This window comes from Dromaius novaehollandiae, chromosome 1 (assembly GCF_036370855.1).
Source record: "Dromaius novaehollandiae isolate bDroNov1 chromosome 1, bDroNov1.hap1, whole genome shotgun sequence".
NCBI lineage: Eukaryota > Metazoa > Chordata > Aves > Casuariiformes > Dromaiidae > Dromaius > Dromaius novaehollandiae.
In genome coordinates this window covers 796,664-808,917 of record NC_088098.1, presented here as the reverse complement: position 1 = coordinate 808,917, position 12,254 = coordinate 796,664, and the positions used below count along the sequence as shown (strand labels likewise).

The window sequence follows — 12,254 nt, the reverse complement described above, 5'->3', positions numbered from 1 at the left end:
CCCAGGCAGGGCGGTTCGGTGGTGCCCATGTGCTGCTCGCACGGAGCCGTGGGGACCTTGGTGCATCCCGGGCGTCCGTGCGGGGGACGGAGCTGGGCGCTGCCTGTCCTGCCCTGGGCCAGCACCCGCAGCGGGGGCCAGGCCTGGCACCGGAGCTGGGCCGTGCGCGGGGGCGAGGGCAGAGGAGCCCGGGCTGTGCCGGTGCCCCGGGCGCTCCCCTTTCCCGGCCCTTTCCCGGCCCTTTCCCGGCCCTCCCCGCTCCCACTGGGCCAGACTGGCCCCAGCCACCCGCCGCAGCCCCAAGGGCGCCTGGAGGAGACACGGCACCGGCACGGCTCTCCCGGCGGACACGGCACCGGCACGGGAAGGGGGGTCACGGCTGCCCCTGCTCCGAGCCCGGCGGGGAGCCGGGGTCCGGCCTGGCCGCGTCCCTGGGCCTCCGCCACGGTGCCCGGCGCGGGGGGCGGCCGGGAGGGCGCAGCGGGGAGGGGGCCGGGCGCAGCCCAGGCTCCTGGCCGGGTTATAAATAGCCTGGTATGTGGGTGAAAGAGGAGCTGGGCGAGCGCCGAGCGCGGGAGAGGGGCCTGTCCCGGCCCCGGCCCCCCCGGGCCTCCCCGGGCTGCGCTGCGCTGCGCTGCGGGGGAGCCAACGGGGAGATGCTCGTTGGGGCCGGGGGAGCCGGGGCAGGAGCCGGGGCAGAAGCCGGGGCAGGAATCAAAGCAGGGGGAGCTGGGGCTGGGGGAACTGGGGCAGGAGCTGGGGCAGAGGGAGCTGGGGCAGGAGCTGGGCAGGAGCTGGGGTCAGGGGAACTGGGGCAGGAGTCAAAGCAGGGGGAACCGGGGCAGGAGCTGGGGTAGAAGCCACAGCAGGACCTGGGGCCGGGGGAACCGGGGCAGGAGCCGGGGGCAGAGGAGCTGGGGCAGGAATCAGAGCAGGGGGAGCTGGGGCAGGAGCCGGGGCCAGAGGAGCTGGGGCTGGGGGAGCCAGGGCAGGAGCTGGGGCAGGAGTCAGGGCCGGGGGAGCCGGGGTGGCTCAGCCTGGCTGCAACGCTCCCCTCCAGCCCAGGGGCCCGGCACGGCCGCACACCCCGGCGCCGGCGCAGCATCCTCCGGGTCTGCTGCGCCTTGGACCAGCCCCTCGGCACCGGCCCCGACGCTCCCCGGGGCGTCCGTCCTGCAGCCCGGCTCAGCGAGGGGGCAGCCCCCAGGTGACCCCCTGCCCCAGCGCACTCCCAGCTCCTCTCCCCTGCTCCCCATCACCATCCTCTTCCTCAGCGGGTGGCAAGTGCAGCAAGGAGGGCTTCGCGGGGGAGCGGCAGGGCGGCGGGGGCAGCGTGTCCAGCTCCAGCGCGGCTGCCCCACGCGGTGCCCTGCCCCACCGGGCTGCCCTTGGGCTGCGCCCAGCCGTGGGGCTGAGGAAGGCCACGGCGCGGGAGCACGGGGACGCGGCCACTCGCCTGCCTGGATGTCGTAGCAGAGCAGCAGCTCCTCACCGGTGCCCTGCCCGGTGCCCGGGGCGCGGGCGCTGCTGCCATGGGCCGTGCAAAGCGGCACGTCACGGGACAGCGAGACGGTGAAGGTGAGGAGGGTGAGGGGCAGGGGGAGATGAAGGCCCAGGAGTCGCTCCGGGGGTCAGAGCGCTCCGCGGACGTGTGCAGCCCCGTGCTGGCATCCAGCGGCAGCGGCACGTCCGGGTACCAGCCCCCGGCCGCGCAGATGTGCTGCTCTGCCAGCACCGCACCCAAGTGCCGCCGGCACGGGAGGACGGGGCGCAGCGAGCCCGGGGCACGGCGCTCCCCCTGCCCCCAGGCAGCAGCCGTTGGAGCCCCTCGCCGCGGTGTCGAGCTAGGGCATGCCGACACAGCCCCATCCGCCGGCACTCGGCCGTGGCTGCGCCGTGCTGGGGAGGGTCCTGAGCCGAGGGCCGGGCGTCCCACGTCCTCCCCTTCCAGGGAGGTGCAGCCCGGGAGCTGGGGCCGTGCAGGCGATGGGGAGCTGGGGGCCTTCAGGAGCTGGGACGTCCCATGGGGGCCAGGGACCTCCAGGAACCAGGGAGTCCTATGGAAACCAGGGACCTCCAGGAGCTGGGGGGGGTCCTATGGGAACCAGGGACCTCCAGGAGCTGGGACATCCCGTGGGGACCAGGGACCTCCAGGAGCCAGGGAGTCCTATGGGGGCTGGGGGCCAGGGACCTCTGAGACTTGGGGCATCTCATGGGAGCCAGGGACCTCCGGGAGCCAAGGGGACCTAGGGGGTCCAGGGCCCTCCGGGAGCCGAGGCATCCCATAGGAGCCAGGGATCTCCAGAAGCCGGGGGGTCCTACCGGGGCCGGGGACCTCCAGGAGACGGAGGGGGGCAATGGGCACCGTGGTGGGGCAGGCCTGTGCCGGGGCAGCGGTCGCAGCGGGGTGGCTCAGCCCGCACCGGCACCGCGCCGGGAGGGCGAGGAGGGCCGGGGTGCCGGGCTCGGGGCTGTGCCCGGGGGACCAGCGCTGTCGGGGCGCGCAGGGGCCGCGGGAGGCCGTGCCGCAGGCCAGGCTGCCGGCCCAGACCGGGGGGCCTCGGCACCGGGTGTGGGGGGCGGCACGGAGCCTGGCACGGGGCATGGGACCGGCAGCCGGTCCCAACCGGGGCAGCCGTGCCGGGGGCACCATGCCCGCGGGGACGGTGGCACCACGGGGAGAGGGGACCGGCAGGAGCGAGGGAGCGGGCACCGTGCAGGCAGGGCGGGAGGGAGGAGGCTGGGCAGAGCCAGCGGGGCGGGGGGAGCCCGGGGCTGCAGCGAGGCCAGGCTATTTTAAGCCTGTTTGTTGCTGAGAGCTGAGGCCCCAGCGCGGTGCTCTGGCGCGGAGCCGAGCCCCTGGCCCACCTCCAGGCCCCGGACAGGGAGACGGGGACCAGGGGCAGCAGCAGCACACAGGGACCGGGGCAGCACCAGCGTCCCACGGGCCGGGACCCGCGGTGGGGCCGGGCAGCCGAGACACGGGGCAGGCTGCTGCCCTCGCCCACAGGGTCCGGATGGCCCCGAGCACCCGAGAGCGGGGCAGGGCGTGCGGAGGGCTGGATGCTGGGAGGGAGCACGGGCTGGGGCCTCGGAGCCGGGATCTGCTAACTGCGCCACGAGTCACGGGAAAGGAGGTGCCAGGGCACGCTGCCGGAGAGGAGAGGGAGGAGAGGCCCCAGGGGGGGACTGGCTGCTTCCGAGCGCCGAGCAGGGAGCTGCGTCCGTCGCGTGCCCCCGGGAGGACCGCGGGCCGGAGGTACAGGGCGGTCACGGCCCCAGGCGCAGGGAGAAACACAGCCGCGGGTGCACAGCCCTCTGCTGACACACACGCAGTCATCCACACGCAGGCACACACCCAGGCACACGTGCACACGCATGCACACACCAATGCCCATGCGCACACACGCACATGCGTGTGTACACACATTGATGCACACGCATGCACACGCCAATGCATGCACACACAGGTGCACATGCGTGTGTACACACACTAACATGCACACACCAATGCATGTGCACACACATGCGTGTGCAGGCACACACAGAGGCAGCGGGGCTGGGGCAGGCCCCGGCGGACATCGTGCCCCTGCGGTGCCCCCCGCTTGCAGGGCCCTGAGCTGGGGGGGGGGCAGAGCAGGTCGGCCCCTGACCGGGGCTGTTCCTGGGGGGAGTCAGAGTGGGAAGACCCTGTGCGCTTTGGGAGAAGAGCCACCCTGGCCGAGCAGAGCCAAGGACCCACCGGCACAGCCCGGTCTGCAGCCCCCTTGCGCTGCTATCAGTGGGGCAGCCCCCCAGGGCAGCCCGCAGCCCGCCTTGCCCTACTGGGACTCCCTCCCTCAGCCTGGCCCCCTGCAAGGGGAGGCCACAGCTGCAGTGGTCCCCCACCCTGTAAACGTGAGCTGCCAAGGTGGGCAAGAACCTCCTCTCCACACCCACCAGCGGCTGGAGAGGCACCAGCAGCTCCAGGATTTGGGCTGGATACGGGGACACAGCCGCGGGCGCAAAGAGAGCGATGCCCTGGCCGGGACGGGGCGAGGGACAGCGTGCACTGCGCGAGGAAGGAGTGGAGCCGAGCCCGTGCTGGGGGGCTGGAAGGTGGAGCGGAAGGAGCGGAGCCGAGCCCGTGCTGGGGGGCTGGAAGGTGGAGCGGAAGGAGTGGAGCCGAGCCCGTGCTGGGGGGCTGGAAGGTGGAGCCGCCCTGGCTCTTCCCAGCCTCTGCTCCCCAGCCTGGTTTGTGCTCCCCTCACTCCTTGGGCTTCCCTGGGTCCAAGAACTCGGTAACCGCATCTCCAGCACAACCTGCCCTGGCCCCCAGGCCTGAACGGACAAGGCAGCCCTGCCCCACGCCGACACCAGCTGGGGCACCCACCCCCCACCCCAGACTCTCCCCGGGAAGGGAGACATGGCACTGGTGGACTATTTTGGGGAGGGGGCAACGCACACACTGCTGTGAACTACCCCTGCCGTGACAGCACAGCCCAGAAGCGGGAGGACAGCCCGGGCCACCCGGGGCCGTGTCAAGCAGAGCGATGCCACCGTGCTGCCGCCCGGCTCCCGCAGCCCCGGCACGCGGCGGTCACGGCCCTCGCTGCAGCTCGCGGGACAAGGCGGCCTCCCCGACGCGGTGCACGAGCACGGAGGGCCCAGGGGCAGGACAGACTGCGAGCAGAGGCGGTGGAGCCGCCGCAGCGTTTATTGGTCTGCGGGAGCACAGCCTGCACTGCCGTCGGGTCCCCGCCCGGCCAGGGGAGCAGCGACACGGCGCAGCGAGCGCAGCCAGCGCAGGCCGCGGAGAGGCCCGGCCCGGAGGCAGCGCGGGGGCTTGCAGCACGGCCGGCAGCCCCGCCTCGGCCCCAGCGGCTCTGGGAGGGGGCCGGAGCGGGGAATGCAACCGTAGATCTGCCCCGAGCCGCGCTCCAAGCCCCCTCAGCAGAAGGCGGCGGCGGGGCCAGGCAGGAGCATGCAAGGGGCAGCCGGGACGGGCACAGAGCTACCCACTCACCCCTCCTGGTCCGGGCTGCACCAGCCTCCCGGCTGCTGGGGGAGAGGAACAGAGGGATCCCTTCAGCAAAGGGGGGGCCAGGGCTCCCGCCAGCAGCTCAGGGCCCTCGGCTCAAACCCCCACTTGGTGCCAGGAGCGCAGAGACCTGGGCGAGGGACACGTCACTGCGGGGAGAGCATGCCGGAGGGTGACGGTGGGTCAGACCCAGGCAGCGCTGCCGGGACGGGCAGGGAAACAGGGCAGCCGGGGGCAGCGCTGGCCCAACGGCTTCCTCGCTCTGCCAGGGGCCCTCGCTGCAGATGCAGCGCCAAAGGAAACTGAACGCGCGGGCGGCGAGCCCCCGCCTGGGCCGTTCACCCATAGCGGGATACGTCTCCTCTTTCCATGAGGTTCACGCTTGGGCAGACCCACCTTGCTGCCAACGCAGCTGCGGAGCCTTGAGGATTGAGCCACCGCACCTCCTCGTCCTCCTTCCCCTTTTATATACACCGTGGGGCAGCCAGGGCAAGCCCCAGCCCCCTGCTTGCCCCCGCACCGCTGCAGCATTGATCCCAGGCAACCTCGCAGCGCCTGCGCGCCCAGGACGTGGGGCAGCCCCTCTCGTAGCAAGCAAGGAGCCGGCCCACCCGCAGAACCGCGTACCCTGCGTCTGGCCTGCCCGCGGGGCCGCGGCTGGCACAGACGTCACCCGGCGTACATCCGTGCCAGGCCAGGGAGAGGCTGCAGAGTCCGAGCGCGGCACGGGCAGGTCCGGGGAGGCAGCAGGCCGCTCACAAGCACTGTGCCTTCTGCTGGAAGTAGGCCTCGAAGCGGCTCTGCGCGTAGTCCTGGAGGGGAAACGGTGTCAGAGAGAGCTGCCCTCGCCCTCGCCCCACCACCATCCCCAGCTCAGGGTACGGGGGATGCTTCTCCTGCTGGGAATTATCCTCAAAAGCCCGCTCCCATCCCGCCTGGCTGCCAGGTCTAGGGAGTCCAACCTCCCCCAGCCGCCCAGGCAGGAGGATCCCTTCCCACCCCGGCACGCTGTGTCAGAGCGGGGGTGACACGCAAGCGATTCCCAGCAGAACTCCTGCATCGAGGCCTGGCCCGTTCCACTGCCCCTCGCGGCACCGCGGGCAGCACTCACCAGGTACCCAAACTTGATGGTGGAGATCTTCGCCTGCAGAATGGACCACAGGCCCCAGAAGAAGTGAGAGGCCAAAGCAAACCTGACGGAAGAGCAGCCATCAGCAGTCAGCACCCCCTCCTACAGCCCCTCTGGGTCTCCCGCCTCTGCCCTACAACACCAGCGCGCAGCCAGGAGAGGGACACAGAGGATTTGGGGGATGCTGCCTTGTCTGGGCGCTGCGATGAGGAAACGCACACCCGGGTGCTGCTCCCACGGGGTCACAGCGACGCCCCTTCCTCCCCCAGGCCCGCTCCTCACCGGTTGATCTCAGTGAGCATCTCCTCCTCGATGCGTGCCTGCTCTTCGTGTGTAGTGTCCCCGCGTCGCCCCGAGTCCTCCGAGAGGTAGTGTCGAATGAAGTGCAGCTGCGAGCGGAACAGAACAAACAGGCTCAGACGCTGCCAGCCGCCGGCAGGGAGGCAGCGGGCGGCCGACCGTCCTTCTCTGCAGCAAGGGCCGTAAATGGCGCCTGCCCCAGTGCAAGCTCTCCGGCCACGGACCCCCGTGTCGCACCTCCACGCTCCGGCCTGGCAGCACCCCCTCCCCGCTGCGGGCGGTGGGACAGCTCTCACCTGCTGCTGCCGAGTTGGATAGTTCTCCGGGGAAGCCTTGTAGAAGGGCCAGGAATCGTGCGTGTAGTTGTACACCCACTCGCAGAAATGGTTGCCGATGTCAAAGCCCCTGGGGGAAGGAGGGGTGAGCAAGGACCCGGCGTCTCGCGAGGAGAGGGCCTGTCCCTGCAGCGCAGACCCCAGCGCCAGGCCCGGCCCAGCCCAGCGCCCTGCAGCCCACGGCCCCTCGCACCCACCGGTAGTTGTAGCTGCTGTACTCAAAGTCGATGAGCATGAGCTTGTCAGAGGAGGAGGCTTCGTGCCCAGCCAGCAGCAGGATGTTCCCTGCACAGAGACAGCGCTGGGTCAGAGCCGCTCCGGAGACGGGCGGGACGGGAGGAGCCACGAGCTCTCCCCGGAGCTGGGGAGCAGCTGCTGCAAGCAGGGGCAGGGGGACAAGGCTGTGCCCGGGGGCAGGCCAGGCCGGGGGGCAGCAGGCTCCAGCAGGGCAATGCAGGGAGAGAGACGGGCTGCAGCATCAGGCCTCCAGAGGGGAAGCGCTGGGGGAGGAAGCTCAGCTGTGGGGCAGCTCCAGCGCAGGCTGCAGAGCCACCTGCCACGAGGAAAACAACCCGCCCACCCACGCTCACCTTCCTGCACGTCGTTGTGGCAGAAGACCACAGGCGAGGGCGTGGACTCCAGCAGCTCCCTGCGGGTCGCGGAGAGAGATCTCAGCAGAGGCGGGGGCTGCCCTCGCCCGTCCCCTCTGCTGCTGCAGACCTGTTTCTGCACAGACCGATGCCCACCAGCCTCCCCGCAGCGAGGCCGGCTCCGGGATGGGTGTGCGAAACAGCGCAGCCGCCTGCCCCAAGCGGGGCCGCAGACAGGACACAGGGCCAGACTCACCTGAGGCTCTTCATCTCCTCCTGCAGGTTATAAGCCTTGAGGCAGTTGAACTTCTTCAGCTGGGCTTCCTCAGGGAAGGTGAGCTCTGAAATCTGCTTCAGGTACCTGCAGCACAGGGGACAGTCACTTCTGCAGGACAGACGCGCCCAGAAGCTGCGACCGCTGCAACAACATCCCTTCCCTCCTCATCCCAGCGCGGACCCGGGGGCTGCCAGGCCACCAGCCTCTCCGCACCACAAACCCCGCAGGATTTCAGAGGCTCAGGTGTGGACGCCTGCGCCCCTTGCGCAGGAACAGAGCTGCTCTTACCCCTCCATGGTCCCAAACAACCACTTGGGCTCCTTGTTGAAGGGCATCACCATGCCATGGAACCGAGACATCTTCACCGCGATCTCCCTGGAGATGTCGGGGTCCGACAGGTCCTCGGTCCGGAGGCGCCGGCTCTGGGGACACGAAGCAACGTGAGCCAACCCAACCTCAGGGCAGACGTGACCACCCTTGTCCTCCCCCATGGGATCCGACTCTGCCCTCGACGGCGCAAGAAGCCATCGCTGGGTGCCTCCAAAGGGAGGGAAGCACCTGCCGGCTGGAGCGCGCAGCCAGGGAGGAGAGGCCCTCGGACACGCGGCCTCCAGCAGGACGCAGGCGGCCGGGGGAGGGGAGTTTGGCCCGTACCGGAATGTACTGCTCCAGCCGTCCCTGCGGAAAGACCCCGTAGAGCCGGGGCCCCAGCGCCCGCTCCGCCAGGATGGCGAACATCACGCTCTCCAGCACCAGCGAGTCCACGCCCTGCGGGCACAGAGACGTGAGCAGCAGCGGCCCCTGCCCCGGGCGGCCCGGGGGACGGAGCGGGAGGCAGCGGCTGCCCCGGGGTACAGCCGGGCCTTGGCGCTGACGGGTGCGGCCCCTCGGCGGGGACGCGGAGGTCACCCCGGGGCACTCACCTGCAGGATGGCACCGTAGACGCGCAGCAGCACCTGCCGCGGCTCGTCCCCCACGCTCAGGACGTGCTCGGGCAGCGCGCACTTGAACAGCAGGTTGCTGAGCCCCCCGCTGCGAGGAGACGCCGGTCAGGGCTGCGGCACCGGGGCAGGGCCCGCACTGGGGCCGGGGACACCGGGCAGGGGCCGGGGACATCGGGGCCGCCCCGGGCGGGGACCAGGGACACCAGGCGGGGTAGTACCAGGGTCACCCCGAGCGGGACCGAGGGCACCGGGCGGGGACTGGGGACATCGGGGCCGCCCCGGGCGGGGGCGGGGACACCGGGCAGGAACCGGGGACACCGGGCAGGGCGGCAGCGGGGCGGCCCCGAGCGGGGACCAGGGACACCGGGCAGGGACCGGGGACACCGGGGAGGGCGGTGACGCGCCGGGGACGCCGGGCCGGGGAGCACGGGGCAGGGCGGCGGGTCAGGCCGGGCCGGGCGGCGCCGGGAGGCCGGAACCGGGGCGGGGCGGGGCGGCGGGTACCTGACGGGCGCGATGCCGAACTCGTCGGGGCCGATGAGCTTCCAGGAGCCGGCGAGGAACTCGCGGCACCACGCGTAGGCCTGCAATCGCGTGGCGGCGGGCACGGCGCCGCGGGCAGCCCCACACCCCGGCCCCGCCGCCGCCATGGCCGCCCCGCGCCGCCGCCGCCGAGCGCCGGCAGCTCCCGCTCCCGCCGCGCTCATTGGGCCCCGCGCCGGCAGCTCCCGCCCCCCTCCCCAATCATTGGGCCCTGCGCCGGCAGCTCCCGCCCTCCGCCGCGCTCATTGGGCCCTGCGCCGGCAGCTCCCGCCCCCCCGCCCCGTTCAATGGGCCCCGCGCTGGCCAACCGCCGCCGCGCTCGGGGGAGGGGGGAGGCTCTCCGGGGACGGCGGCGCTGATTGGCAGGCGGAGGGAGGGGAGAGCCGCGCGGCAGCCAGTCGCTGCGCAGCGGGCGTGAGGCGGCGCCCAATGAGGAGGCGCGCGTCGCGGCGGACACGTCGGCGGCGGTGACGCAGCGGTGCCGCGGCGCGGGCTGCCAATGGGCGCGGGCAGTGGGCGGGGCGCGCGGGCGCGCCATGGGGCGGAACGTGGAGGTGAAGGCGCGGCTGGGCGCGGCGGCGGTGGCGGCGGTGCGGCGCGCGGCGGAGCGGCTGGGCGGCGGCGCGGGCTGGGCGCGGCGGCAGCACGACACCTTCTTCCGGGCGCCGCGGGGCCGCCTCAAGCTGCGCCGGTGCTCGGTAGCGGCGGGGGCGCGGGGCGGGTGCAGCGCGTGGGGCTGGTGCAAGGGGGGGGCGGTGCGTGGTGCGGGGGGCTGGTGCAGTGCGTGGGGCTGGTGCAAGGGGGGGCGGTGCGTGGTGCGGGGGGGCTGGTGCAGCGTGTGGGGCTGGTGCAAGGGGGGGCGGTGCGGGGGGCTGGTGCAGTGCGTGGTGTGTGGGGCTGGTGCAAGGTTGGGGGGTGCCGTGCGTGGGGTGGATGCAGTGCCCGTGGAGGGGAGGTGCAGTGCAGGGGGCTGGTGCAGTGCATGATGAAGGGAGGTGCAGTGCACGAGGCTGGTGCAGTGCCCAGGGCAGGGGTGCAGTGCTGGGGGTGTAGGGGAGGTGCAGTGCAGGGACTGGTGCAGTGCCCAGGGCAGGGGTGCAGTGCTGGGGGTGTAGGGGAGGTGCAGTGCATGGGGCTGGTGCAGTGCATGATGAAGGGAGGTGCAGTGCATGGGGCTGGTGCAGTGCCCAGGGCATGGGTGCAGTCCCGGGGGTGGAGGAGAGGTGCAGTGCAGGGGGCTGGGGCAGTGCAGGGGGCTGGTGCAGTTCCTAGGGCAGGGGTGCAGTGCCGGGGGTGTAGGAGAGGTGCAGTGCAGGGGGCTGGTGCAGTGCACGGGGCTGGTGCAGTGCCCGGGGCAGGGGTGCAGTGCCGGGGGTGTAGGGGAGGTGCAGTGCAGGGGGCTGGTGCAGTGCATGATGAAGGGAGGTGCAGTGCAGGGACTGGTGCAGTGCCCGGGGCAGGGGTGCAGTCCCGGGGGTGGAGGAGAGGTGCAGTGCAGGGGGCTGGGGCAGTGCATGGTGGAGGCAGTGCAGTGTCTGCCCTGGGGGATGCAGTGCCCAGAGCCTTGCAGTGCCTGGAGGTGGGAGGAGAGGTGCGGTGCCTGGGAAAGTGCAGTGCCGGAGCTGGGGGGGGAGTTGCCCAGGGGGTGGAGGGGAGGGTGCAGTGCCTGCGGGGAGGGGTGGATGGTGTGCAGTGCGTGGGAGTCAGGGGACCTGCAGTGCATGGAGGAGGCTGCGGTGCCCACGGGCAGGTGAGGGTGCAGTGCACAGGAGAGTGCAGTGCACGCAGGGAGGGGGAGCACGCAGTGCATGGGAGAGTGCAGTGCACACGGCGGGGAAGGATGCAGTGAATGGGAGAGCGCAGTGCATGCGGGGAGGGGGAGAGTGCAGTGCAGACGAGGGGATGCAATGCAGTGCACGGGAGAGTGCAGCAGCCCCTCAGGACGCTCGTGGGGCCCTGCAGTGTGGGGCAAACGTGCCCCGTGCCCGTCCCGGGGGGCTCCCACCTGCCTGACCCGGTGCCTTTGCAGGAAGGACCGGCCCAGCTCATCTTCTACGAGCGCCCGGATGCCGCCGGCCCCAAGCTCTCCCAGTACAGCATCTCCCACACGGACGATCCCGAGGGCCTGGAGGTGAGCGCCGTGGCGGCCTGCCGGGGACCGGGATGCTCCCGCCCCATCCTGGGGCTGAGGGAGGCCGGGATGCTCCTGCCTTGTCCCATGGGGGCAGGCCATGATGCTCCTGCCCCGTCCCGGGGCTGGGGGGGGGCCACGATGCTCCTGCCCCATCCCGGTGCTGGAGGGGGCCACGATGCTCCTGCCTTGTCCCATGGGGGCAGGCTGGGATGCTCCTGCCCCGTCCCGGGGCTGGGGGGGGCCACGATGCTCCTGCCCTGTCCCGAGGCTGGGGGGGGGCTGGGATGCTCCTGCCCTGTCCCGGGGCTGGGGGGGGGTCTGGATGCTCCTGCCCCATCCCGGGGCCGGAGGGGGGGCCGGGATGCTCCTGCCTCGTCCCACGGGGGCCGGCTGGGATGCTCTGCAGGCGGTGCTGGCGCAGGCGCTGGGCGTGCTGGGCGTGGTGAAGAAGGAGCGTCTCCTCTACGTGGTGGGGCAGACCCGCGTGCACCTGGACAGCGTGGAGGGGCTGGGGGACTTCCTGGAGCTGGAGGTGAGTGCAGCTGCCTGGCCCGGCCCCCCCCGCGGCCCCCGCCGCCCCGCCTCACGCCGCCCCGCGCCGCAGGTGGTGCTGAGCGAGGACCAGACCCCGGAGCAGGGCGAGCTCGTCGCCCGCGAGCTGATGAAGGAGCTGGGCATCGAGGACGGGGACCTGCTCACCGGCGCCTACCTGGACCTGCTGCTGGCCCGGGGGGAGCCCGGCCCATGAGGCCGCTCTGGGGGGGCCCACGGCCCACTGCGCACGGGGACAGGCTGCCCTCGCCCGCCGCCGGCAGCCGCGAGGATGAGGATGGCACCGTGCCGAATAAAAGCTCTGGATGGATGGACCGGCCTCTCCGGTGCCGCTGTTGGGTGCTGCGTTGGGGCCCCGTGGCGGGGAGGGGGCATCCCGGGGGTCCGTAACGCGTTTCTGGGCCACCGCTGCCCCCAGCTCCCCAGCCTC

At 72.3% G+C, this 12,254-nt stretch overlaps 1 protein-coding gene across 1 annotated transcript; it reads right to left on the bottom strand.

Annotated features, from left to right (window-relative positions):
• Positions 1-4,660: 4,660 nt before the first annotated feature.
• Positions 4,661-9,318, bottom strand: CHKB (choline kinase beta). The gene is made up of 11 exons (XM_064499089.1): positions 9,100-9,318; positions 8,575-8,683; positions 8,306-8,419; positions 7,940-8,073; positions 7,631-7,735; positions 7,375-7,433; positions 6,982-7,069; positions 6,746-6,854; positions 6,432-6,538; positions 6,132-6,213; positions 4,661-5,832 (listed from the first exon to the last, which is right to left on the bottom strand). Exons 1-11 carry the CDS (start codon positions 9,300-9,302, stop codon positions 5,776-5,778), a joined length of 1,167 nt encoding a protein of 388 aa, XP_064355159.1. The 5' UTR covers positions 9,303-9,318; the 3' UTR covers positions 4,661-5,775.
• Positions 9,319-12,254: the final 2,936 nt, after the last annotated feature.

What these genes read in the sequence shown, in the direction of transcription:
- CHKB (XM_064499089.1), bottom strand. Translation starts at nt 9,302, where the DNA reads ATGAGCGCGGCGGGAGCGGGAGCTGCCGGCGCTCGGCGGCGGCGGCGC. An exon ending in TTGTTTGGGACCATGGAGGG is followed by an intron (nt 7,736 to 7,939) that starts GTAAGAGCAGCT and finishes CCTGTGCTGCAG; the next exon opens with GTACCTGAAGCAGATTTCAG. An exon ending in GAGGAGATGAAGAGCCTCAG is followed by an intron (nt 7,434 to 7,630) that starts GTGAGTCTGGCC and finishes CGCGACCCGCAG; the next exon opens with GGAGCTGCTGGAGTCCACGC.